The sequence below is a fragment of the Bombus vosnesenskii genome, unplaced genomic scaffold (assembly GCF_011952255.1).
Source record: "Bombus vosnesenskii isolate JDL3184/JDL3185 unplaced genomic scaffold, Bvos_JDL3184-5_v1.1 scf7180000013264, whole genome shotgun sequence".
Taxonomy (NCBI): domain Eukaryota; kingdom Metazoa; phylum Arthropoda; class Insecta; order Hymenoptera; family Apidae; genus Bombus; species Bombus vosnesenskii.
This window is the reverse complement of record NW_022882924.1, coordinates 1,733,362-1,760,810: the sequence shown is the minus strand read 5'-3', so window position 1 is coordinate 1,760,810 and position 27,449 is coordinate 1,733,362. Positions and strand designations below refer to the sequence as shown.

At 44.5% G+C, this 27,449-nt stretch overlaps 1 protein-coding gene across 1 annotated transcript in view; it reads left to right on the top strand.

The window, feature by feature from the left end:
* The window catches only part of LOC117240437 (B-cell receptor CD22), a 312,271-nt gene that overhangs the window by 150,162 nt on the left and 134,660 nt on the right, over positions 1-27,449 (top strand). Inside the window, exons 4-5 of the mRNA XM_033506479.1 lie at positions 3,779-4,112; positions 4,861-5,096. Coding sequence (XP_033362370.1) covers positions 3,779-4,112; positions 4,861-5,096 — 570 coding nt within the window. The remainder of the gene's footprint in view (positions 1-3,778; positions 4,113-4,860; positions 5,097-27,449) is intronic.

The following is a 27,449-nucleotide window of genomic DNA, read 5'->3' as shown; positions in this document are numbered from 1 at the left end:
TGCATACATGCAAACGCGCCGAGTAAGCACGTCACGTGGCGTCGTGTCTCTCCGTTTGTTCTTTCGCGTTTCACGCCCGCGTCGCTCTAACGTTCCCATTTTCTTACCTGTGTTCGCCAAGGTCGGTGTCGCTTATCGCGGTTGCTTGCGAGCAACCAGCAACGAAGAGACACGCGCAGAGATAGCTCGTTTCGTCGGTGGTTATCCTTCGTCTTTTGCGATTTCATACAGCGCCGAGGACTCGCTTGCTTGTTGCAAGCAGTCACGGTTGTTTCAACCGTTGCCGACCGGAGTTCTTAAGGATTTTACGAGGTTGTAAACGTCGGAGGACGTCGCACGCCACGGAATATCGACTGTCGAGCGTTCCAGGTGCCACTTAATACGTTCGAGAACATTTTGCGAAGAGATTCAACGTTTTAATAAGCTACACGAATAAGTATGTCAACGGTTTGACGCTGGATAGTGAAGAATGGACGTTTCACGTAGAGTAGACACTCGCGACAAAGATTCTACGATCGGCAGAAATATGGCGTACGACTTTCTATTAGTGAAAATGGGGCAACTTGAGGCGTCTCTCGGTACTTCAATTTTAGCTCGGTAGGTCGCAAGATTAATTAGGTAATTAGTTCACGTTATTTCACGTCAACATACAAGGTCCGTACGATGCGCAGTGTCTGCGCGATGGTGCTAAACGCATGACTTATTGCACGACAAACGTAGAACGCAACCTGCACTTGTAACTTGTTTGGTAACTTGTGTCCAATGTATCTCTGTGAGATGTTGAAACGATCGAACTGTACGATACACGAATTTATAATTCATACTGTAGTATCGGGGAGAAGGGCCTAAGAAACGTCGAGCTAACTACAGACAATGTCGCGAGAGCCGAGGCGCTGTCGGCTCCATCAATGCATTACCGGGTCCTTCAGGTAAATAGCTTTGCCGAAAAGACCTACGTGACCCTGGCTACGAGCGTCTGCAGAACACGTGTGCGGTGGGCCTAGCGAAAGACAATAGAGTGCTAAAACGGCCAGAGAGTCAGTCGAGAAGCAGAGTGCGAGTTGAGCGGACACGGAGTGTGAGTCGGCGTGCGACGATATCGTAGTCTGTCCTTTTGTTATCGAATATCACTTGTTAGAATACATTAAACTTTGAACTCTACCATCATCACTTGTCCTTACTCTAAGAAACCATCAGTTACTACAATACTGTTAGAAATATCGCGAGACGAAATTTCCTGTATAATTCAATTTCATATTTTTTAGCGAGTCGGTTTTTACTAGGCTCTGCTTACGCAGTTATCAGTATCAAGTTTCTCAATCTCGAATATTAAACTTCTCTAACGACGAATAACAGGATAACATTAAACGATAGAAAATTTAATATTCCAGGATTTAATTAATCAGCGTGTAAACTACAAGGGAAATATAATACATTCCGTATCCACTATGCGTCCATACGAATTTACGCTTTAGTTTTTAAACGTCCAGTTCATTCTTGCTGAAGTGTTTCCCACGTATTCGGTTACGTGCTGTGTGTATATGTTAGCGTAACTAGGTTGTAACACGGGTTGATTAATGAAAGATTCGAGTCGAACGGACGCGAGGTTTATCGATGCCGCGTGCCACGACCCAGAATTTATCTCGGTCCTTGGTTTCCAAGCACGGAGAATTTGTCATCGTAGGAAATTACCACGACCCAAAAATCATCGTCGATCATGCCGAAAAGATATTCAATGTTATCGATCTCCATGATTCGCAATTTATTCGTCGATCGGTTATCACGACCCGAAATTTACCGATGCTCCGCAGGGTTTTACCAAACGGGAAAATTTATCGGCATCGATTTTTACGACCCAGAATTTATCGGTGCCGATTTCCACGACCCGGAATTTATTGGTGTTGATTTTCAGAGGATGAGCGAATTTATCGGCATCCAGTGGAAATTCGATCGATATTTATCGATATCGCTTTTCTCGACACGCGGAACTCGCGCGAAACGCGGAAACCTCATATCCTTGAGATTTATCGATAACACTTTCTTCAACGCGCAACGCATTGATATCGATCTTTACGATTACGCGTTTGTCATCTTTTTGTTCCGCCGCTTCTGAAATTTACCATTATCGATCTGCATAACAACGAGCACTGCCTTTTTGAACAACGATTCTTTCTATTTGGAAGTTTTTCGAATATCGATGTATCCCGATATTGTGTTGTTTCCGACGGCCAACGATTGATCTAATTCCGATTTCCACGATGCAGAAATTATTGACTTTCGTTGCAGAGAAATTCCGAGAAACTCGACGCTGAATTTCCCAGATTATATTATATCGCTATGTTATATTATAGCGGCATCGTAGCAGCGAATTCTCGGCACAGCATAAATTTCATCGGCTCATCGTGTTTACGATTACATAATAGATCTATGCGATCTATATAATTTCTATATCCAAACTTGACGTTCGACATCAGAGGCATATTATCAAGTAACGCTACAATTGGCTGATTACCTTGTCAACGGTATCGGTGACCAAACAGGACCATCCAGGCGACAATAACGCATTATCGTAACGAAGACAAGCGTATTCGCGTGAGGTTCCTTCGTTTCATAAAATCTGATCGGCATCGATAGCCCCTTCGTGTCGCGGACGCATCCCAACGACAGCGAGTGCTTTCACTTTCTGTCAGGCTGATGCGTTCAGATACAGATCGCGGTCTGTTGACATCCATTGATCATGACATGAATAATGAATGGATACACAGTCTGAATAATGCATGCATCAACGCTCAACAACATCCACTCGGTGTCGGTGTATAACCGGTCGCCGATATACCCGGAAACGTTAACGAACGCATTGACGAATCGTTCGCTCTTAGCGGATTCGTCTTCTTCTCATTCCGCGTTTTTTGTTCGGTTTATACCATTTTTCGTATGCCTCGGAGTCAAATTTACATCACTCGTTGAATTATTCGTTTTGCTTGTTACGGACGATCGGATTTGAAGAATATTTCTTAGTTCATTTGGCCCGGCTTCGAGCAGTTGGAGCGTCGATGAAGTTCGACGACTAGAAATTAAAATCGAACAAGCGCGTACGCGCGATAATGGTTTCGCAAAAAGCGATAAAACGACAGAGACGTTTCGCGTTTCGACTCTGTCATCGTTTGGCGAGTAATAAACATTAGCTTGTTCCGTAATATAGTAGGTCGTGAGGAGGGTATGAGTAGAGACACGGGTCGACAAGGTACCTCGGCTACGCTAGATAGTTATAGCTATTTGCGGTCCATCGAAGACATAATTAGTTTTCCTCGGTAGCCTTGGTCGACCGAAGCTGATAGACAGTTTTCGGGAGAATCGACCGACCGATGGAAACACCATTTAGTTAAGAAGTGCCTTCGTTTGCGTGGAACGCTATTTATTTTGCGGCTCTGTCGAGTTTTGCGGGATCGCGTTACGACCGCCAAGTATGAAATTTGATGGAATAAAGTACGTCGATTATCGAGCTTCCTAAGAATCTCGTATTTCAAACTTGAAATCAATGCGTACGAATATAGAGAAACTAAAATTCCAGTAAAACAGCGTAGTAATAAAATATTTTATTTGGAATTTACCATCTAGAATTCGCGTTCGCGAGCGACGCTAAAAAAAATTGTTAACTGGAATCTGTGAAATTTCTGACGAGCAAAGTAATTTTATTTTTTTTTGTTTTTGTGTTTTTATTATTTATATTATAGACAACGCAACAGCGAGATGACGATACTATCCTTTGTCGTTACAGGGTCGGTGAACGAGGCTGGTGTTTTCACCCTTCGTGGCAGGCAGGAGGGAGGACGGCGTGCTAGAAGAACCACGACGAGCACCACCAGTACAACGGCGTCCAGCTCGACGTTGATTTCTCTGTCGGACGAGGTGGCGCAGCCCGCGGCCCTTTTAGCCCCCGAAGAGGACTTATGGTCTACCAGTTCTTCCGCTACGACCGATGTTCCAGTCTCCTTAGATACAGCTGCCGCTCCGTCAAAGCCACCCTTGGAACTGGTGGTGAAACCTCACAGCAAGGTCATATTGCCATGCGAGCTAGAGAATTACTCGAGGCTGCTATTGCCCGGGGTCAGGTAATTTAACCTTCTTCATCGACGAATGAAACGCGCACGAGCGACTATCACGAGATTCGTCCTTTTTCTCTGTTACGTACCTCCGTCTAAAGATAAATTTATATCGTAGAAAATGTGGCTTGGTTTATTCGCTTCTTCCCCGAGAAGGATTTCTTTCTCCTCGTTCAAGAGAAAGTGATTTATTTGGCGTGAAAATAGCTGCTTTAGTCGGATGGATAGTGTGTTCATTTGAAATTTATCGCGTTCGCGTTTGAAAAAGAAGCTGTTTAAACTGGGCATCGCTGTTTAGCAAACTAAAATTTGATAATTAAAATTCCATTGTAAAAAAGATATTGTTAGAAGACGAGCAAGGCTTTGCTAGAACGATTTTCTTGAAAAATAGCTGTTCGAAACGTAGAAATAATTCCACTGCGGACGTATCTAGCACGGTTATTAACCAGATAGATGATGACATTCTGTCAGTTTTGATCGATAACTCGGAAACACGTCGGAAAGACCAATATTTTATAAAAGAAAAAAAAAAAAAAACAACGTTCGATTCGTCTTAAAAGTAACTGGGGACGCAACGAAACAGATTCGTCGTAATTGCTGACACAGTTCTGCACGCGTAGCTGTTTCCCCGCAAATGGGAAGATTCGATTTAAAGTAGCGAGAGCAAGTAGTCGAAGTCGATATCGTCGCAGCAACGAATTCGCACGGTATTGTCGTTGCGAATTAATTCTCTAATTGGTACGAATTGTCTTGTTAGGAGCTACAGAATACGACCAGCGAGATGGCTGCACGAGGGAAGTCCGGTAGATATGATTACAATCAACACGAGAACGGAAATGAGTGGAACTGGACATAGATATATCGGTGACTCTATCACGGAGGCGTTGCATATAGACAACGTTAGATTAGAAGACGACGGTATATGGGGTTGCACGCTGGAGGACGATCAGGGGAAGATACTTTCCGGCAGACCTGTGAAGCTCGTCGTCCTCGGTAAGTTACGATTATGAATATTGAACACGATAGTTATATCTAGTTAATAGTATTAGCAAATATTGACGAAACGGTACTGCCGTATAACGAGCGAGTAGCTAGAAATTAATTATCGAGGATTAAGGTCAATGCTGTTTGTCGATTCTCTTTATTAGGAAATTTTTATATTCGCGCATTGTGCTTCTCCTGCTATACGAGAAAAATTATTTCCAACAGTCGTAACGAGCTTTCAGTGAGTTATCAAGATTATTACAATTAAAAGAGAACGTCAGAAAGTAATAAAAAAAAAAAAAAAAAAAAAGAAAATAAGAAAGTCCTGGGAGAGAAAGGAAAAATGGTCGACAGAAATATCGATCGAACTGAGAAACAGACCGAGAACGATATCGCGTGTCGGGCAAAAGCTTTCGACGAGTTACAACGTATCACAAATCATTTTACCGATTCGTCGTCCGTAATCGACTCCAGAGAAAGCAGATTACCAGATCTCCTTTCAGAGAACCACCATTCCCGTGTCAAATTATTTCTTAGTCTCTACAAAATGCTACTCCGAGTCCCAGAAATGTAAAGATTTTATGCATATTAAATCAAGTCGCTCGGACCACGGTTGCATCCTCGCGCCGCATGAATATGCATCTATCGTAAACGTTCCTCCCCTTCTTTCTCTTCCTCTCGTTCCTGGTATTCTTTTTAATTTGCTCTTTTTTCTGCTTGACGGACGCATCGGTCGCGTTCGTCTCCGCGGCAAAACGTACATACACGCGACGAAACAATGGTATGCACGGGACGAAACAATCGTTGCAAGCGGCGTCGCCGACTGCCGCGCGACACGCTTCAACCCTCTGCGCCGACCCGCTCGAATCACGTTTCAAATGAACCAGCCGCCACGCGGCCGTCTACGCCACCCTCCTGCGGACCACTTTTGTTTTTAATATCTCGCCCGTTGCTCGCGCGAAGTACAGCCCTTCCTTTATTTCCAGCTAGCCGCTAGACGTGTCCTGGCCAACCCCGGAGCTGCTCTTTTCAGTCTGACCGTCGCGCTTCTCGCCTCGTTTATTTGTCATCCGCGCAACCCCTCGCGGCGATGTTTAATTTCGCGCGCTAGTCTGCTTGAGTTCCGAACCAGCCGACTTGTCAACGATTTCCTAGCAAGACTTTACGCAACGTACCGGGGTTTATGGCTTATTAGACAACCCGAGCTCTTTCATTGCGCTGGAACAATTTTTCTTACACTTTATGGAAAATTTTTGCGCCATTTAACCGAACTAGTCGCTTTAGAAATCCGGATCTGGTAATCGTGGTGAGTGGAAAGATTCGCAATTTTCCTACTAAAATAATTGACCGAATACCGAATTATAGCGAGTGACAAATCAACGTTTGAACGATGAATACGTACAAGAACCAATTCCCAAGAGTATAGAAACACGAATCTTAACTTACCAAAGAATAACAAATGTAGGATATGTGTAACATCAAAAAGTTCTAAAAGAACAGGGCTATGAAAGAATAGAAATTAATTGATATTCGACTAAAGATTCTATACACACAGATTTCACAGAAAGAAATTACGTACCATCGATAAAAACGATTAAACGTTTCAATTTCTTCATTACCCTTAACAAAACTGATGCGATAACATTAAGATTGTATTCGAAGGGCAATTTCCGAATATTGCGAGCTAGCAAACAAGCCTCGAACAAAGCATATCGAAATAGAAGCATATAACGTTCGATGAAAAGACGACCGATAATATGCTTGTAACGCGTTCGTCGAGTCATAATCATCGATTTCGTCGGTGTTGGTGAAATCCCAGCGACTCGTCGTAGCCGGGGGATGAAAGGAGGAGAAGAGATTGGAAGACGTTGCTTGGAAATGGTAACGTCGTTCTGCGTTTGATGGGAATAGATTTGCTTAGCGCCCTCGGGGTTGCCGTAAGCGAATTCGCGGCGAAGAAAAAGTTAAGAATAATGCACGTTTTATGCGGCTGCTCCGCCGAATTCTCTGTACTCGAGCCGACCAACAGACAGCGGAAGCGTCGCGGCGTTCCGCAAATCGAAATCCTCCTCTGCCCTTTATCGCTGATTTTCCACAACGAATTCGTTTAGCCGCGCTCGACAACACACTCTCCTTGTTTTTGCATTCTTCGCACCAGCGAAGTAGTCGAATCACGAGGAGACGAACGTCTAAGTTTCTCACCGAGAGAATCTCGCGTCTCGCTTTTCTTCGGCTCGACTCCACGATCCCTCCTTTAGTTTCTCCACGCTCGTTGGACACCTGTGCTCGCTCGCTTCTCTTCCGCCGACGTTAGATTCTTCGACATTTTTCCCCCGCTGTTCGAGCCGAAATTCAATTTGCCGGCTTGTTCTTCAGCCAGGACAGTCGAGGCGAGGGAGGGCACGCGTGTACTACGGTTCTCGTGTTGCGGAGAACGTCTGATCGTGACAACAGGCAGACCATTGCCGCTTAACGGTACTTGTTCCAATCGCAATCCTTCGATCCCTTCGACTTTCCTTTTAACCTCGCCCTCGATCCGTCGTACTGCCTTTCTCCTTCTCGTCCCTCTTGCTCCCTCGTCTCTTCTCGTTTCCTTCCGTTCCATCCAGCAACCTCGGCCCATAAGGCTGACGAGACTGGTATAAGGTACAGAGAGAAATCTTGTTGTCCGACACGAATGTGCAGGCATTCCACTGTCCGACCAATATCGGGGCTTTCTCCTTTATCAGAGCAGACCGGGCAGATACGGCCTCGCTCGGTCCGCTGCGCCGCGTCGGTCCAACTCCATCGTCGAAACCACGCTAACGAAATTCGTAGCATTCCGCTTTCGTTCCGCCTCCTGCTGCTCCTACTCCTTCGCCGCGCTACGCCAACACTCGCGGCAATATCGTTTTTCTCTCTTCGTTTCCCTCTGTCCGGGTAACGTTCGACTTCCTAAGGTTTGCATGATAATGGCTCGATTCACGTGGACGTCAACGGAACCGCTCTTTATAAGTTTCGCCTCTCTTCCTCTTGCCGACCAACCTTTTTTCTCTTTCTTCTTCTTTCTCTTCTTCTTTATATTCTCTCCCGTTTCGAGAGTTTCTTTGTAGATTTTCGCGAGACGAGCTGACGACAATAAAACGCCGATGGAGTGGATGGTATTCCACGTACAAAGCTGGTATTATTTAAACTTTCGCAAAAGGATGTCGAGAAATCGGATCTGTGAGCCGGTTGCACGGTACGCTACCTAAGCCGCATGCCGACCGTATGAATTAGAAACTGCTTCTTTCACGGCGTACATCCTTCTTTATCTTTCAAGGAAATACAGTCTTGGTTTCCGACTGTTGCGCTGGGCCATAAGTCGTGAAAGCAAACACCGTTCTCTATCATTTGTTTATTCCCGTCTGTTTGTTCGATTTAGCGATTTAGCGATTCGCTACTAACGTCGATTTCGTTGGATGATAAACATCGTTAAAAAAAAAGGCACGTTAATATAGAGAAATAATTAACGGCATAAGATGGTCCTTCCTTCCCTGAGATTACCACGTACAAAGACACTTTCCGGTATTCTTCTTCCAATCCTAAATCGTATCACCACCAAAGGTCTTTTCATCCAGGCTACATCGTCATCGTCGATAAAAAAAAAAAAAAAAAAAGAGAGGGTAAAAAGAATCACGATCGCATAAATGCCTATCGAACGAGGAAGAGCGAAAATCTGCTCGGGAATCTGCTTATGGGAATTAATTAAACGCGTACCGCGATGTAATTTGCTAATCTCGTTATGCCACGTTCTTTGTCTCGCCGTTTAGAACTTTATTAGCGGCAGTGGCTAAATAGTTGGTCCTTTCGTCGGGGAATCTAATTAGGCGACGACCGGCACTGTCTCGAGGCTGTCGTCGACGAATTTCGAAAGATAAAAGTATTGTTTCGGCCGTAAACCGAGCAGAGGAGGGCTTCTTTTTCGTTCCGTCGCTTGTTCCCGGTGCGTTGGGACAAAAGCTAAAGTTTGCACGGCGGGACGGGCCGCGAGGGTTGCTTCATTGTTTCCACCGTTGTCACCGCTCGAAAGCGGAAGCCGCGGAAGCGCGACGGAGGAACGAGACCGGTGTCACCGAGACGTTTACACGGTGTATTTATAACAGACTGAAAAGTATAGCAGTCAGATACGGAGAAGCAGTGCCGCGGATGGCAGTCGCTCATTGTGTCGTTGCGGCGAATTTTCGGAAGCCTCGGACCTCGCCATTGTTCCCCGGTTAATCGCGCGCTGTTAGCGTGATTGCGCTTTTCCTTGCAGAGTAGACGGATTTGCGAGGTAACCAAGAGAGGTTTGTTCTTTTGTGTGTTCGTTACGCTCGTAGCATCAGATATTAAACAGGCGATGGAACGAAAAGATTCTACTTTGTTCGTCAGTTAATTCTACATTCCCTTTTCAGCCAGAGACCATCGACTTCCCCTGTACCATTTTGCTTCCACGGCGGCGTTTGCTTTCATCTGACATTCATCTTGCGAAGAAATGTTATCGATCCTCGCAAATATCGACAACTTGGTACAAAGTTTGCAAACTATAGATTTCGTTGTACGACGGCCGACTTGTACGTGCTTGTTCCACCGAATCGATCGATTATCTTTGAGCGATCATGTTCGTTGGTGTACATCTACAAAATTATCCCACTGTTTGTCCCTGTTTGTAACGTTTTTCCTACTATAATACATTCTGCATGGAGAGCAGCATCGCTAGCGGAATCTAAATCAATGATTCTTGTTGATTCGGACAGAAATAAATATGTCGACGTGAATTGTCAATTAAGGGATGAACATCGATGCTTGTACGGCCTGGTTTACCTTAATATATCGTCTTGTTCGCGGAGCCTTGCGCATACCTGTCCTGGGATCGTACACGCACTTAGACAATCGTCGTTCCGGACCAGTGGGACAAGGGCATTAATGCAGGTGGTGTAAATTAGCGCATCAAAGCCCAGTACTATACTACCACGTCGCCCAGTGATTATTGATGCGAGCCAACCATTGGCCACTAACTACCCATTGATTAGCTGAAGGTTTCCGCGTAATTAATGGAACATTCTCCAGCACCAATGGCCTCGCGATCGATCGCTTACAATTTCTGTCTTCGCCACGATTTTCCATATTTTACTTTTCTTTTCGTCCACGATAACGTTAGGCCCAGTAAAATATTTTCTATTCCGCTTCGCGTCCTCGCGAATGACACGACCTGTGTATATCAAAGACACGGGTAGGCTTTTGGAGACTCAAAAAGTGAAATTTTGTTTTTTCGATTACTCAAATTTTAAGCGACACGTCTCAAATACAACGATCAAAGGCAACGGGATAAAAATTCCAAGCTTCGAAAGCAACTTTTCTTCGCTTGATCGCAAAGTCTGCGAATTCCTATCGCGAAGCAGACGATACATCGAACGATCTACGAACGTGTTCAAGATCTTTCTCGATCGGGAATGTTAAACGCAAAGCCAAAAACCGTCGATTACAACCGATTTAAGTGCAAAATCGGGTTTGCAACGGCGAGGAGAAGCGAGGTTGGTGTTTCGCTTGGCCGGCGGCCGAAGTAATTTAATTTCATCGGCCGGTGATGACCGCAGGAGTCGCCAAACATCGAATACCCGTCGTATTTCCGGGCGGCGCTGTTTCGACGCGGTTAATCGCGGCCTCGACTATCGAAAATCGCGCGCGTACATTCGAAACCGACGGTCGATCGATCGTTCTTGGTTATTAGCCGATAGATTCTGTTTGTACGGCTTCTGCTCGCGCTACGATCTGACAAAAAACTCTATTTGACTATCACATTTGATCTGGAATACGGTTACAGCATCGCTTTACGACGAAGCGCTAGCACCCTCTGTTCGCTGGTAACTTGATTTCGCGTTTACCACTAGAATTTCCAGTTTTGGGCGCTGACAGATCCTTTAGAAGCCTTGCGCCCAAGGCACGCACAGATGCAACAGCACTAGGTAATAATTTTCCGCTTAATTTCCCCACGTCGATGTGCCGTTTCTCCAATCAGCGGCTATCGTGTTTATCTGGCCGTACGATTCTGCCTGTTTCTCGCTCGTCGTGCACTTTGAATTCATCGTTCGGATCAAATCGATCATTTGATTTCTATGCATATCTCGACGATACATCGTTATATAAATATAACCAGGTTATAAAAATTGCAAGGCAAAACTCGTTTATAGATCAAGGATCAACTTGAATCAGCGTAAACCAGATTACTCACCCACGTTCTATAGCTCTTACTTTACGTGCGATCGATATAATTATTACCAGACGTTCAACTACGTCTGAGATTTATACCGGACACATCTATCGACCAAGAAACTCTCGCGACTTCAATTTCCCGATATTACGTTTAATAATCCAGTTACGAGTGTTAGTTAATATCGTGTCTAGGGAATATCTCCAGTCTTTTGCCAGAAAAAAAACACGGGACCCGTTAAAAGACGTTGTAATCTCGTCCATCGCGAAACCATCGCGAAAGAATTTAGCGCAAAGTTAATTATCTCCAACGAGGTTGTTTTTTCAAGCGAACCGCGCGACCATGCGTATTCAATTCTCGGTGGAAACAAGAAATTGCCGTTTTCAAGAGCCGTCTCTCCTCTACCTGTTACCATATCTCGTATATACAGCACTTTTCGAGTCGCTTCTCTTACACGGTCTCTCGATCCTGTCTCTGTTTCCTCGTCGACACACACCGCACCCCAGGTTTCCCCCGTGAGCGTGTGTTGCACGCCTACGAAGTCGAGTGGCGAGTCAATAACCTCGAGCTTCCGGTCGACGGTACACTTGAAGGGCTGTCGTTCGAACCGACAACTCTCCTCCGTTGCACGACGTTATCGTTCTCCGGGCATTTAACGCCGGTCAACGATACACGCTCGTCGGAGAAGCTGCGCGTTTCCGCTCGTCTGCGGCACTGATTGCCTTCCAAACCGACGGAACCGAACGTAAGTTGCAGTGGTAACGGTACAAGTATTTGCATGGACGAAGATTCTTTTTCGCCGGTGAATCGAATCTTTTTCTCTTTTAATTACGACGAACGATAATGCGATGAAAGTACTTGGGAAATATTCGATGTTTTCAACCCTTTCGCGACAGACATTAATTTCCAATTTGGTCGCGCGTAATATAAGAAGTACGTACTGTTCGACGTCCAATCTCTTCTTTTTAATATTTTTATAATTTACGTTTTCCGCGCCTTTTTCATCTTTAACCCATAGAGATATTTTAGATTTTATCCCTTTGGTATCGCATATTACGAAGAACGAGAACATCGCACGTGTCTTCTCCTTGTCATTCGACATTCGTGAAATATTTTCAGAGGAAGGATAATGCAAACATAGCCAAACTAATCTGCAAATCGACCAGAGAATCGAAAGTGGCGATGCTATTGTCCGAAACAGTAGCTTTCATCGGCGAGGCGTTGCGTCGCGAAGATCGTCGATCGACTTTAATCTCCGTGACTGATATTGCACGCTAGTTAATTAACTGGTCTCACGGTGCAAATCCTTTAATGTAGCCTGGAAGCGCGATCAGACTGCCGATATACGGAGCATTGTTCTGTTTTCTGGTCCGTGAGGAACGCTATAATTAGTTGACTATCTCCGGTCAGTCGTTTCATTGCTTGTTCAGTTGCCGTGCAAACAGCGACGAAACAATCTCTGGTGTTCTACGCGATTTAATGACCAAGCCTGGCCGCAATTCCCGCGATTATAATCTACGCTGCGGCAGCCTGCCGCACAGCTCCATTTGGTCAAGATACATTTTGCACGAATCACCTGTATCCGTGCTGCTATCCTCGGAGAGAATAATTTTTCCGCACGTCCGTGTAAAGGAAATTCTGCTCGCTGAAGACGCGAGAGATTTCGACTTACTTTTCCTCTTTCGTTTAAGCAATATTTGACGATCTAGATTTGCGGCTGTCTAGCCTTTGAATTTTCCTGTTTCGCAGATTCCAGACTCTTTCTTAATTTCGAAACAGCTTCAACGTGTTTTATATTTTATACGTATATTACTCTGTGCGATATTCTCTGGAACCAAGAGAAAGTATCTCGAGGAAACAGACTTTATTCGTGTAAGGATTACGAATGGAAAGCGTCAAAGTAGAAAGTTAACAAAGCATTCAGTTAAAGCAGTTAACAAAGCTACTTAACCGGTATCCAGCGTCGCGATCGCAAATGCTTGAGTTCTCGGTAATTTGTGTTTCGACCATCGAAGCGAGCTCTGTATTTGCTACCGCGATTGTGAATTTCTTGCGAGAACGGGGAGATAGGGAACAACAGGAAACTCCATAACTCTATATTCCGTTCTCTCCATTCCGACATTCAATCACTACCGGGTTCAGAGTTCAAATTCCCAAAGACCCTAATCGAAAATTCGAACTTGCCTCGACCACCGACTAATAATACACTTGGAGCCCGGTTCGTATCCCACTAAATATCGAAGCGTGACTACATTGATTTTCTCCCATGCGTTTCACATCTACGAAACGCGTACGCTTCTGTCGCCGGAGAAGCAGACAAAAATATTCCTCTTCTTTCGGAAGCTGCTGCAACCTCTCGACGCCGCGTTTATGTTAATTAGAACGTAGTATTCCTGCGATGCATTCTGCTGGCCCGGTAAGTCGGTTCGTGTTCATAAAAGGAATAGTGGTTTCGCGTTGCCACGTTCAATTTTAAAGAGGCGGGACAGACGCGGCGCTTAGAGCGCCAAATATCTGGCAGCACGAGCCACACCTACGACGGTAACCGGTTTTCTACGACGCTGATACCCGCCCACGGCGATGATGTCCGTTTTATACAGGCGATTTCGTATAACGAAGCGCGCCAATTTCCTCGTCTTCTCTCTTCTCGGATATCGCGCAACCTCGCTCCCCTCGCAAGAAAGTAGCGTCTGGCAATGAACTTTTTCGCCATAACGTGGCGGTCAAACGAGAGAGACTGACAAGCAACACAAGCGCGTGTACATAAATATATTCACGAATACAAAGAGCCTCGTGAAGAGTCGCCGTTAAGCGGGCAGCTAAATAGGGGCGAGGGTGAATAGGAAATGGGCTATGTAATGGGTGGTTCGTTGTCGAAAGTCATAAAACAGATTCGCCTAACGATAAGGTGTTCTCAACTAGGATCAAGGGGAGCAATCTTCGTCCAGGCGATCTTACATCGGATCGAGATCGCGTTTCTGTCAGATTACGCAAGCTGGACATTTGTCTCGACTTACGGTCAGCTGTACGTGTAATTTGGCAAGCTAATGGAAAAGGTAGATGCAGATATCCTTTACGTTCATTTTGGAACCGTGTCCAGGTATGCAAAAGTGTCAGACTATGTATCGTCGTAGTACCTGCATAAGAAATACGAAGGACAGTGAAACGATAGTGGAAAATATTGCCGTATATCTGCGTATTACCGGACGATGATCGAAGAAAAGATTTTATCGTTTCGATTAATTTAAATCGATTATCAACGATGAATTTCGCTTCATCGATTTGCCAGGCTGTTTAGACGTCCGATAAGGTAAATTCTTATCGAAAGTCAGAGATCAACGAACATCGCGCTGACACGTGCATCAAATTCAAAGCCGTTTTCCCTCTGCGTAATTAAAATAATTAAACGAACATCAGAAAGATTCCAAGTTAGACTTCTTCTCTATGTCGTCGAATCTCTTTTACGTTAATCTCTTTTCCACGAATAGACGGACTACTAGACGTCAGAGCAATCGATCGTTCATTTCGCCCCGCTTCTCGCAGCAAATACCTAGCAACGATTCGCCAAGCTCGAAACTGTTTTAATTAACCGGCGATTTTTCCGCGGTTGTTCGATGATGGTTAATTAGATTCAACGTCGAATTAAGCTTCTCTGGGCAGATGATCGCCGGGCACAAAGGATCGGGAATTCAAGTTTCTCGGGCAAAATGAAATCCAATTACGCGAGAGCCCGTAAATAAAGTGCACACGACCGGTTCTCGGTCCCGTTCATAACTTTTAATCAGAACTTTGCTCAACGGAGGGCTATTTTTCCGGCGAACCGCTAAGTTTCCGCCTGGGCCACGAGCGTGCGGTTTTCATCGAACACGGCTAATGAATTTTCCGAAAATTGGCCCTGCTTCGACGTTGTCGCGAATTCGATTTCTGTCGAGCGTTCTTCATCGTCGAGCAGAAGAGGATCGTAAGAATCGACGAGATAAGAGAGAAGAGAAGCCCCGTGAATTTTGCTTTTAGTTCACCTGCCGATAGCGCGCTCGATCATCCCTCCTCGACACGCCGACAAAATACGAAACGAACACGTAGTTTTTCCCAGCCGTTTCGATTCCACGGCCAAGTTATTACGTCGACGCCGGCGAGTTTCGCCTCGCCATTCACGTATCCCATTTCGTTGCGGAAGTTGCAGTCGGTTTTCATTCAGACGGCGTTATTCTTCTGACCGATTTGCTGTTTATAACCCAGCGTTGATCTACGCCGGCGAACTCTCATGCGACTGAAAAGCGTGCCGGAGATTTTCAAAATCGATGACACGGAACAGACGTTCTCGCGTGACGTGACTTCGTAAATTCTGCTATGCGAAATTAAACAACTGCACTCGTTAGCATTGAAATTTAATCATACAACTTTCCTAACTTTCTACAATAATAACGCGAAATAATACTATCTCTTTGAACGATGTTAAAAACTTCCAATTTACCAGGAAGCAAATGCACGAGAGCAGAATTTTGCGTTATAAAATTACGGTAACTCGATCCTCTTCTACGCGGAATTTCGAAATATTCAAAAATTCGAACCGTCTCCGTTTTTAAAATCTGTATCAAACACGTAAAACGATTTTAACGTTAATCTAAGAATTTCATCCGCATTATAAACTCAATTCCCCGGCCGAATACCGCGAATACTTTCGCACGGGTAATTCTAGTTCGGCAATGCGTGCGCGTGTATCATTTTGCAATTGTAACTCGAGCCACGTAACGTGGACACGAAGCCATCCAATCGGCGGTGTGGTAAATCACGTTTCACCGGAGACCGCCGAATCAATTGACCAGGAAATTGGAAGCAAGTAAATAATATTACTGGATAATGGAAGCGTCGCTGTCCCTTTCCACCGGTACACGACGGTGTTAATTTTCAAGCCTGCCGACGTAGACGTCACCTTCCGTTCGAAAGGAGACACCGAACATGGGATTATGATATAAATCACGAGCTCCTTTTTCGTCTCTTTTTCGATCCGCTTCCCGGACCCACGATTCCGCTGGACCAGAGAGGTCGATCGTCGATTTTTCTTCGACAGTGGCGCGGCGCTTCATCAATAAGATCGCTCCCAAAGAGATGCATCAGCGGCGAACGAATAGACGGAGAGTGATAAATATAGCTGCTGTCTCGAACCAGGCGACGCGTGATATGAAGCCTTGAAAAATTGACACCAGCAAGCAGATCTATAACGAGTGATTCGCGAACCGTCGAGTTTCTTGTCTCCCTTTCTTTTTTCTCTCTCTCTCTCTCTCTCTTTCTCTCACCTTTTCGCGTATTCTAGGCGAAGCGGTTGTTGTCGCAGAGGATGAACGCGGAGGTGCGTCGATACAGATCGTAAAAAGGAAAATGCTTAGCTTCGCGTCTGGTCGATGGTCCGGTCGGGCGACTTATTTTTAATGCAAGATTTTGCGCATGATAGAAACAGAACGAATGTCGTTTCAGCTTTTGTGTATAACTTTTGATCGAATCGGTGCCTGTGTTTGTCATTAACACTTTACTGATCGCTAGCGGTTCGAGAGCATACGCACGTCCGACCGGCAGCTCAGGCTCAGATTCTCCCTGGCGCCGGCTCTGTTTCGGTTTAGACTCTCCGATAGCGTTCTTTTCGTTCATCGCGAACGGTATGTTTTTCAAATTGGTATAAAACTGTGGGAGCTTGCGAAGCAACGCAACTGACGCAACTGAGCGAGGTACCTTAGTACTAAATAGTAAATTACTGCTCAAATAACGAGAAAGATTGTCGGAGACAAAAAGTCGATTAGTCGGCTATCGGTCGATAAAGTGTTAAGAATTACTCGAATACGAAAAATGTACACGCGTACGATTTCGTCTTTATTGTTCCTGAAGCTTTCGCGGATAGCGGATTCATATAAATATAGCTTACTTTCTCGGAATTTTTTTATCCATTAATTACTCTTACCGATTACTCTAATATCGATTATTTTCTATTATTGGTTTGCCTTTATCACTGCCTGCTGTGAATTTTATTGCATTTCTATCGGTTACTTTCCTAGTAAGCAACTGTTCTTTCTCTTCTCGCGATCAGAGCTTTCCGTAAACGGAACACGGTATCGATTCTTGCTCTCGTTTTTCACGCAATTAAAAACAATCACAAACGATATGCCTCGTTACTTGGTCGATTCGAGGCAGGTTTGATCGCATTCGAGGGAGGGTCGGCAGCCCCCGATTCGCATTCAAAGCTACGATTTCCGCTTTCTTGCCGTTTCCTTCGCGCACTTCACGGTCTCGCGCTCGTTTTATCGCGTGTACGTGAGAGATTAGCGGATTAGCCGTGTGCAATGCATGGCTGATCAAAGTTTACGGCTGAATCGTTGAATGCAAGCAGTCCTGCGTTCCCGCGGGGGGAAACTTCATCTATACTTCACCCGAGGGTACTCGCGCAATAACCGTGTCTTTTGCAACGGACTGCAAATCACCGTTGTTTGATACCGTGCAACGCGCCGCGCTCGCTTTGTCCACGGTTCTTCCTTCGTTTTCTTCTTTCTTTCCTTTTCTCTTTTCGCGTTCGAGCCGTTGACACTTGGAGTTGTATCGAACCGAGCTCTCGTAGTGTGATTCTTTGATAGAGCGTGCATACAATACCAAACACGCTTCACGGAGTATAATTAATCAAAGGAGATACGCGACATCGGAAAAAGAGATTTTTACCAAGAAAATAGAGAGTAATACTTTTGTTGTTGGGGTGGTAGAATTTTTGCCGAGACGGACAAAAGAGTCCTCGAACTGAAACGATAGACGAGCAGAAGAAAGATACTTAGTCCGATGTCTAGAGCGATAGAGTCGCGAGGCAAAGTGTTGGAGATTACGTGGCGAATGAAAGATGCCTGATCGCTCGAGATTTTGGCATGGTGGACAGTCGTGACCGATGCATTTTTCCAAGAGATTATATTGGGAAGCTCGTCGGAATGCTCGATCGACGTTTCACATCGGTATATTTCACACCCTTCCATTTTACGCAACGTTTTCCAACGCAAACGTTTTCTCTCTCGATAAACTGGTAAATGCAAGATCAAACTGTAACAACGTGCGTTCGAACTGATCGATCGTTGCTATAACAGGTTGAGAATCACGAAAGATATTTCAAAGTAACTATTAAAGCAATGGAAATCAAAGTGTAACCGCCGCAAAAAGACCTCGGGTCATTAACATTGAACGCTCCCAGAAGGGCAAGCGTGTTGTTCGTCCATGTCGAGACTCGCATCAGCCAGCGGTTTGAGAAACTTCAAAGAAAACAGGTATTCTTGAAGAACCGCAAGCAGGTCCCTTTGAGCCGGCAGTTCTCCCAGAGGCGGTGGATACAAAGAAAGCAATAATTCTTGGAGGATCGGTTAGTATCGCGGCGAGGAAACACGGCAAAGTACGCGTCTCACGTATTTGGCACGGGGGATAAACTCGGACCGTTGGCTGGCAGCGAGGCGCGGCGCAGCGAGTCGAGAGTGCTAAAGGAAAACCATTTCACGCCCGACTACCCTTTTCTCTCTCTCTCTTGCTCAGAGAGAATAGTCGATCGTTTCGCGTCTCGTTAGCATCTCATCCATCGCTGGTGTCTGGCTGCCTTACCTGACTGCCTGTTTGCTCGTCGAGCCGGTTGCCAGTCGCCCTCGCTGCAGGCTGAAATTTCGCTGTGTTGTTGCTTCCTCGTCCCGTCCTCTTCTTTTTCCAATCCTTCGTCCCCTCCTTCTTCTTTGATCTCACCCCTTATCCGTGCCGATCCGTCCAGGAATCCGAGATTTTCCGTACGAGATACGCGATGCTGCGCGTCTCTTGCACGAGCACAGCTGGCTGTCTGTGAAAAGCGGAAAAAGACGAGCGTGTTCACGCCGTACGCGGCCTCCGGTATTCGAGAACCATCGGCACCATCTATCCCACTTTCGTATGCGAATTCCAGCCGCGTCAGCGGTCTGGCAACTGAATAAGTCATCTCGCGTCGATATACTCGCTCGCTACCAGTTTGCATTCGCGAGACGACTATGCGCGAGTTAGCCGCGACACCTTCCAAGTTACGTTGGATCGTTGCGCGAGTTTTCCGAGAGTTTACTTTACGGTGCTGCGGTTGCGGTACGGTTGCAGTTCGTTTAATCAGGACGATACAGGGTCTCCCAGCTTGGGGTGGATCGGCCCGTGATTCACCCTCGTGGATTAATTCTCGAAACGCCAAGAAATTTATCGCTCGCCGGTGGTCCAACGCGGCAATTGCAAGATTTAAGGCACCGATCGAACGAGCAAAAGTTGGAATTCGTTTTGGCGCGCGTTAATTCGCCTCGGTCTCGAGATAATTTAATGCTCGCTGAAATGGGTAAGGGTGGTTTCCCAGCAGGTGCGTAGACTTTATAACGTGGCCATTCAAAGGCGTGCAATTTATCCTCCGGTCCGCGTCGAAAATCTCCGCTTTATAAAAAGTAACGTTTCTTACGGCGCTCCGTCCTTCGAGAATATTTGCATTTTAGAGGAACCCTCGCCTTAGCGTTCGTACAGACGCCTAGGAAATTTAAGACCGTTTGGATAAACATCGAGGCAAAACCCGCGCCACGGTTCATCGTAATTCGCGGTATTCGCGTTGAAATATCGTCGGGAGATCGAACTCTTTGACGAGCAGGTTTCCTCCAGGTAATTGATGATATTTGAATTTAAACGACTCTGAGGAAAACGCTTGTCTCGCGGGAGTTGTTCTACTTTCTGTTATCGTTGCAACTATTTCGAGAAATTTGTATATCTTGCGTAAAACCAGAATTTACAAGCCTCTTTTAACGTGTTTCCTCCCATATCGATGCATTCTGTTATCAGCATCGCCGAGTAAACGTTGACCTACTCTACCTTGCCAGTTGTCTGTTCGCGCATTTACTTATTCTGCTTACTTCTAATCAGGAATTCCATTAACTCCCTCTGTTTAAATTGTTCCGTGCATTAACATACACCAACAGTGGAACGCTCTATATGCTCTCGAAGAATAAACGAATCATAGTTGACGTTTGAAGAATCATAGATGGTTCTCGTATAACCGAACGGACAACGTACAACGCCATTGGATCTAATTTACGGCAGATTATATTGCTGTCGTAACGCTTACGTACCCTTCGTTTTCACCCGAACGAGTGGATACTTTCATAATTAAAAGCACTTCATTGCAGCATGCAAAGCGCGAACAGAAATTGCTGGAGACGCGTGACCGTACGCGACCCTGCTCGAATTTTAAAGTATATGCGCGTTCGTAAAACGAAGCCGTTTATTTCGCAGAGTGTCGGCTGGAAAAACTACTTTAGCGTTTAAACACTTTCTTTCGCAACATTTCCGCGCGTATAAATTCGAATTTTTCAACTTTGCCACTTCTTTATCCCCGAATACGTACGGTAATTTGAAAAAACCGTCCAAAATCCACGCGCGAAACTGTTTCACGGACACCTACTTTCCTTTTCCGAGTCCTTGTGTAATCTACACATTTGTATATGTTCAGTTAAAATTCTATAGATAGGAAACGCTAACAAAATTTACCTTTTCCATGTAAATTTGAATTACGTGTATTATATAAAGGTAGAAAGCAGATTGATATTCGACGCGTACACCGTGAACCTTTCAAAATATCGGAAGGCTAAACCATAAATATCACGTTTGCAACGTCGCGATAAATAGACGCAGTTATCGTACAGCGGTATTTAATCACAGCACGGTGAGAAACACCGCAATGATAGAGTAACGTATTAAGTAAAATAGGCTTAGAGTAGTCGGACCACCGGACGGTATAACAGACCGATCTATACACGAGAATATGAAAGTAGAATAGACTAGCGCGCAGGCAACGTGTTGGAAGTGGAGTAGCTCGAGTATATGGGTAGGCACGCGGAAAGTAAAATAGGCTCGTGCACGGTCAGACATGTGGAAAGTAGAGCAGGTCAGTGTTTGGTTGGTAAGTAGCATAGATCGAAATAGAGTCGGGCGATGCCGTCGACCCGGTGTGTTGGTGAAGTGGTTTTGGCTATGTTGTCTGCGATTAAACATTTGTCTTCGTCAAACATCGGCGATTCTGCTGCGCTATTAAGTAGAACGAAGATAAAGTACACAATTGAATTTTCTATACGACTGGGACCGGAAGTAGTACCGGTGCACGATATTATACATTCTGGCGATATTATTTCGATATCCATTCCGTGGTACGAGCAGTTTAGAATTATTGATATTTTAGTAGTTTCCGGACATGGAACTTTGTCAGGGTGAATCGCATCGGACATTATTTAAGCTGTTTATGCACTGGCGACTTGGAATTGCAGTTTAATACGTAATATCCCGTGGCTATATCCTTCGTGAAATATTGAATACAATAATGTCACTGTCGCAAGCTATGATAAATTGATTTTAAAGTCTTTGAAAGGGACGGCTATGCAAATGATTTCTGACAATAATAGCGTCACTCGCGACTGATCGTTCTTGCATCGTAATATCACGCGCTGTCTAACCAAGGCTCCTTCTTTCTCTTTCAATTTTTCTCTCGTGGATCGAACAACGCAATTTATACCATCTTTTCGTCAGCGCATTAAATTTCACGTACATCCCCGAGAGCAAATTCAGGAGTTTCACGAAATGCTTCATTTTTTAAGGCAGTTTAAACGTCGTTCCAAGATCCGCCGTTTTCTCTTTTCCCTCCCTTTTCGTTTCATCGTCCGAACGTCGCGGTCCGTGGCACGACGATCTTTACAATTTCAGAACGCTACGACGAATTACGCTCGACGCACCGTCGGAAAAAAAAATTATCGTCTCGTGCAGGTTTTCTTTCGAGCGTCCTCTCTCTTTTCAGTGTGCTGCGTGCACCTGTTGCGCCTTTGTTGCGCACCGTGAAACGCAACGAGGTATTCTTTTCGGTGGCGCTCAACACGACCAAACACCGAGCAATCGCATGCAAACACGACCCTAGCACGCTCGCCTCGCGCACCCACTCGTAGGTATTTCACAATTACCTGCCAACCGCGGCAATTGCCAACCAACATTCTACGTTTAATTTACCATCCTTCATAATACAGTGCTTTATTAATAGTGCGCTTTATCCTTTCCGTTTCCTAAATTCCGGTTGAAAATCTGTATCTCTGTTGTATAGCGCTCTTCTTGGTGAAAAGATGACGACAGAAAACAAATTTCGAACTTTTGTTATTTATCTCTGATCTACAATTCTCCTTTCAGCTGACGTCTTAAGAAGTTAAAACAAGATTTTCTATGAATTTTAATTTTCGTAAAATGTTGCAGAATATAAACGAAGAAGGGAACATTTTATACTATTTTATTAAAGACAATTTCTTGTTATTCTAACACGTATGAAATTTTTAACAAAACTCGATATTTCAGCCTTAATTATCGACGAAATGTACGTTCGTTATTCATTTTTCCATGATGTATCGAATGAAGCGTAATTACCAAATTATATTTGATTAGCCATACGTTCTAATACCAATGAAAAGAAAATCGAGGCGTACCAAAAATTTCCTCCATCCGTGTATATACATTTCCTTACAAGCTCCATGATATTTTCCCCAAACGAAAACAAATCTTTAATCCAAAGCATCGAAGATATTCCTCAAAGGAGCTGCGTCATCGAGAATCCGATATTTACTTTCTATTTCGTCTATCCACAAAACAAGCGCAAGCCGAACGGAAGGGAAAAAACTTAGGAGTCGATCCACGAAATCGATACGAATTCTCCTGCTCTCCTTTTGCGCTCCGATAGAAATCGATTTATACTTTCTCTGGGAATGCTACTTTTCTACTTGACTTGAATTTTGCGGTATTTGAAAACCGCGTTAACGTATGTTAATAAAAACGATTTCCTTTTCGTCGAGAAAATCGAAGGATGGTAAATTCTGGATGGAAGTCGAGAGAAACGATGGAGCATAGGCCGGCAAACGGAATAAGCGAACTTTCGTTCACGCGGTGTGCAGAGGGGAAGGTAAAAGGAGTACAGGCTAATTTTTCCGCGCCAGATACACCGACGAGCAGGGACGATGAAGTCGATCGAACGCGGTGATGCGTGCGGACTCGCGAACTTTTCCCACGAGCCGTCCTCGGGCAACGATTCAAAATCTTGCCTATTTATTGCTTGCCCGGAGCGAGCCGAATGATTATCGGAAAAGATGTCGAAGCCTGCGGAATTCCTGACCCGATTGGGTTGTCTGGACACGTCGTGTTCGTTGAACCATCGCGATCGATCCTCGCGATCGATCGTCTCGAATCGTTTCGCCGTGCTATCAAATTTCCCAACGAAACGGCGATATTCTTGTTTTCCTTTGCGCTTTGCTTCCAAGATATAGGGAAAGTCCATTGATTTCGTCTCGTGTGTAGCTTACGTAAATAGTCTGGGAGAGTTAGGGGAACGTTGTATAATTCTCCTTGCGTAGCGCGGAGCTCGTTTCAGATTAGACAGGGTGGTACGAGTCGATGTGTAATCGTACAAGTGGAATGGAGCCGTCTTTGAGCGGATATAGGAATCGTATCTCTGGTCGTGCAAGTAGTATTATAGAAATCGTCCCTTGCTATGTAAGCGATATACGAACCCTTCTGAATCAGATAAGTAGAACGGGGATGGTTCCTGATCAAGAAAATATCGTAAATCGCATACAGTACGAGCAAGTGGTATAGACGTTATATCGAGAGAACAGTAGTATGGGCTGATATATGATCCAACAAGTAGTTTAAGACGGTACGCGGTCAGGCAGTGACACGGGCGGTGACAGTGGTTGAACAAGAGTCGTAAAAAGCCATTCGCGTTCAAGCAAGTAAAGTAGGTCTAGTGTATATACCAGCTAATAGCGTCAATTACATTCTGAAGCTTATAAATTGCATTAGCGAATCTGTTTTTCTTGTCGTTTAATAAAATATCAACAAGTGACTAAGGCAATTTCTCGCAAAGTATAAAAAAAGTGATCTCATTGCCGCAATCTGATAAATCAGTAAACCGTGGACCGAAAAGAGCTGTTTAAAGAGAAAATTTTGGAAGTGTCTGCACTTAAGTAACGTAAATATTTTTCACGGATTAAAAGACTCGCAAACATACGTCCTCTCCTTGAGAGCGGTGACTGGATCTGAATATTTAACGCTTCCTCAGAGTTTCGCTGTCAGCAACTCTGTAACATCCTCGGCGAGTCTATCCTCTGTAGACGATTTTTAAAAAACCGCTCAACTATAATTAACCGAGTCGACGAATTTTTAGTAGGCGCCATAAATACAGTTTCCGGAGTTGAATCCGGGCGAGATTTCTTTCTCACAGACTTTCGAATTTTAACAAAATAACGTTAAAGTTTGCTCAAGTTGAAGTTCCAGACAGACATTATCGGCTTCACGAGCGTCAAGTTTCCTTAATGAATGACAATGAATCTTTTCAGGCAATGATGGGCCGCGATAGCGAAAGCTAAACGACACGTGGCGCAATAAACGCGAACGACACCCGATTCATACGCGGAACGTTACGAGCATCCCGTTAATGAAAGTCGCACCGGATAATCGCAGTGAAAGACGCGACATCGCGCGAGAACAATTTCTTGCCGGTCGGATGGAGCAGAGTCGCGGCAAGAGAAGCGTCGCTTGATTAAATTCAGAAAAAGGTGACGATCTTTAAGCGCGCCGCTAAGTGAATCCCGTGATCCCTTGCACAGTTTAAACTTTCAATTTTGTAAAGATTATTTCGATGACGAAGCGGTATCGCACGTTGTACAGGAATATTCGCGTAATATCTGTCGAGGTGAATCTCAGTCAAGTATCTATCTATGTAGTCAAACGTCACTTTCAGTAGTTCCGTTGAGAAATTCGTCAGACCTCCTGTGCTTTGCGTTATCACGAGAAACTACCGATGAAGTATACTTCATTGTAATTCAATACGAACTTCTCCAGTGATATCTTGTTATTGCAGTCCTCTTGTATTATAATTACGTTCCCCTACTACCGTCGAGTAAAATAATTCGTTCTTTACTTTTACATTATCGATGTGTCTGCAAATTTCCAGATTCTCGTTGAGATTCGCTACTTTAAAAAAAAAAATGTTATTTCGTCTCGCTTTTTCCCCGTAACTTTTGCTTAACACGATTATTAAATCCTATTTGCCTGTTATAAAAAAAATTCCTTCGGAAGCATTCGCTTCGCATAAAAATCAATGTTTCTTCGTCGCTTCGGCAACTTTTCTCTCCGCTTCTTTTTTCACCTTTCTTTTTATCCTCCTTCCTTCTCGCTCCTTAACTTCAACACAAGCGTTCCTTCTGATATTCGCGGAGAAATCGATCGTCGAAGGAGGTCGGTGCCGGCGATATTGTGAAATTTTACGAACCATAGATATCTGGGAAATTCCTGGTTCGGCCAGACGTGGCACCATATGTGCGAAACGCAGCTCGGTACCGTTCGAAATTGTTTTTAGCGTTATGTTTCTGTATTAACGCGGCCGGCACGCTTTCTTCCCGGCTTAAACGCGCACCCTTGCACCTATTATTGGCCTGGAATTTTGGGGGGGAACGGCGCTTTCTCTGCAGACACCTGGCCAATTACGTATATACAGAGTTAACTATCCGATATGAAACATTTCAAGAATATCTTCAACATATAAGAATTAAATAATTTATCTATAATAAACGCGAGTGCAGCGAGACGAGCCTCTACAGGCTGCTATTGTTCTCATATCGCAGTATGACGATATGACACAACGAGTGTCCTGCGGCTATTATTTTATTTCAAGAATAAAAATTTTTTTATTATCGAAGTTCGTGCGATCCTCCTAACTGTTAATAATTTTATTTCGATTAAAACGAATCTCGCTAAAGTGCATTCATTTACTTTCGCTTGAACTTTGAATCCGATTTGAAATCTAAAATAATTCGCTCCTATAAATGCATTTCTCGCGAATTCACCGCAAATAATTCGTCGGCAATAATCTACTGGGTCGTCCGTTCTCACAGCAGCTACTTCTTCACCGACAGTGGGAATTACGGACACGTTTCACGATTGTTTAAAATATTGCATAATCGGCGAGGCAATCTTCGAATTCGGACACCTTTCGCGGCCAATTGAATTCAGAAAACAGAAGGGTAATCGAGAAGCTTCTATCGCCTTTTCAACTCCGCCTCTCGAACCGTATGATCGTCGACGATTCAGGTGTTTTATAAGCTTCGCGTCTGCATGTTTGCCAATGAAATTCCACGGAGATAGAAATCAAATATGAATCGTTATCCATGTGAAACGGTAATGGAAACGCGCGTTGGATGCAAGGGTTCCGAGTGTATAATATAATTCGATTCGCGTTGCGATTAAATCCCTTTTGATCGAGAGAGGTGGTCTTTCCTTTTCTCTCGGAGAGTTGGGAACACGCGATGCCACGGCGCGCCGCTAGGTAAACCGGTATTAATTCAGTGACCTGGATAGACGGGGCAAGCCTTCTGTTAGTCGCCGGCCAAACCACTTTATTTCCACTTTATTACGTTAAAAATTCGCGATGCGTTTGCTTCGAGCCGAACGAAGGATCGAACCGTCTCTCTTGGGCCAATTCGAGTTAACGAGCAAAAAGTACACCGTGCTGCGTTCGTTAATATCACTTCTCCGCAATACTCTGTACGATTCTCATATGCGTTTTCCAGCAGATTTTTCCGCGCTACCGTGTAGAAAACAGAATACCATTTTTTTCTTTTCTCCCATCAGACGCAAAATGTGATTCGATCGATTCGATTTCATTCGATTTCCGAATCGTTCGTTCGTCTTTCCGATGATTGTCCAACGAGTACTTGGAACAAGATGCACGGTTTTCATGCAAAAGCGAAAAACTGTCTTATTCTGAGTGGGTTGTTCGATGGACTTGATAACTCAAAAGTCGGCAAGAATATTCTTTCATCGGACATCTTTTTGAAGAAAGCGGGCTTCGAAGGAAAATTTATCGCTGTTTCTTCGTACAGCTTATACGGCAATTAATGGCAATTAATGATAAAAGAAATAGAGACGAGCGGAAATTCGGATAGATCGTTAGGCAGAGATAAACATTCACAAAGGTGAAAAGTAACGTTCGGAAAGGCTGGCAAAAATTAGGAAAAAGGGGAATAAATCACGGAGTATACTAGGCCAATTTCTCACGAGCTAACTATAATTCGTTG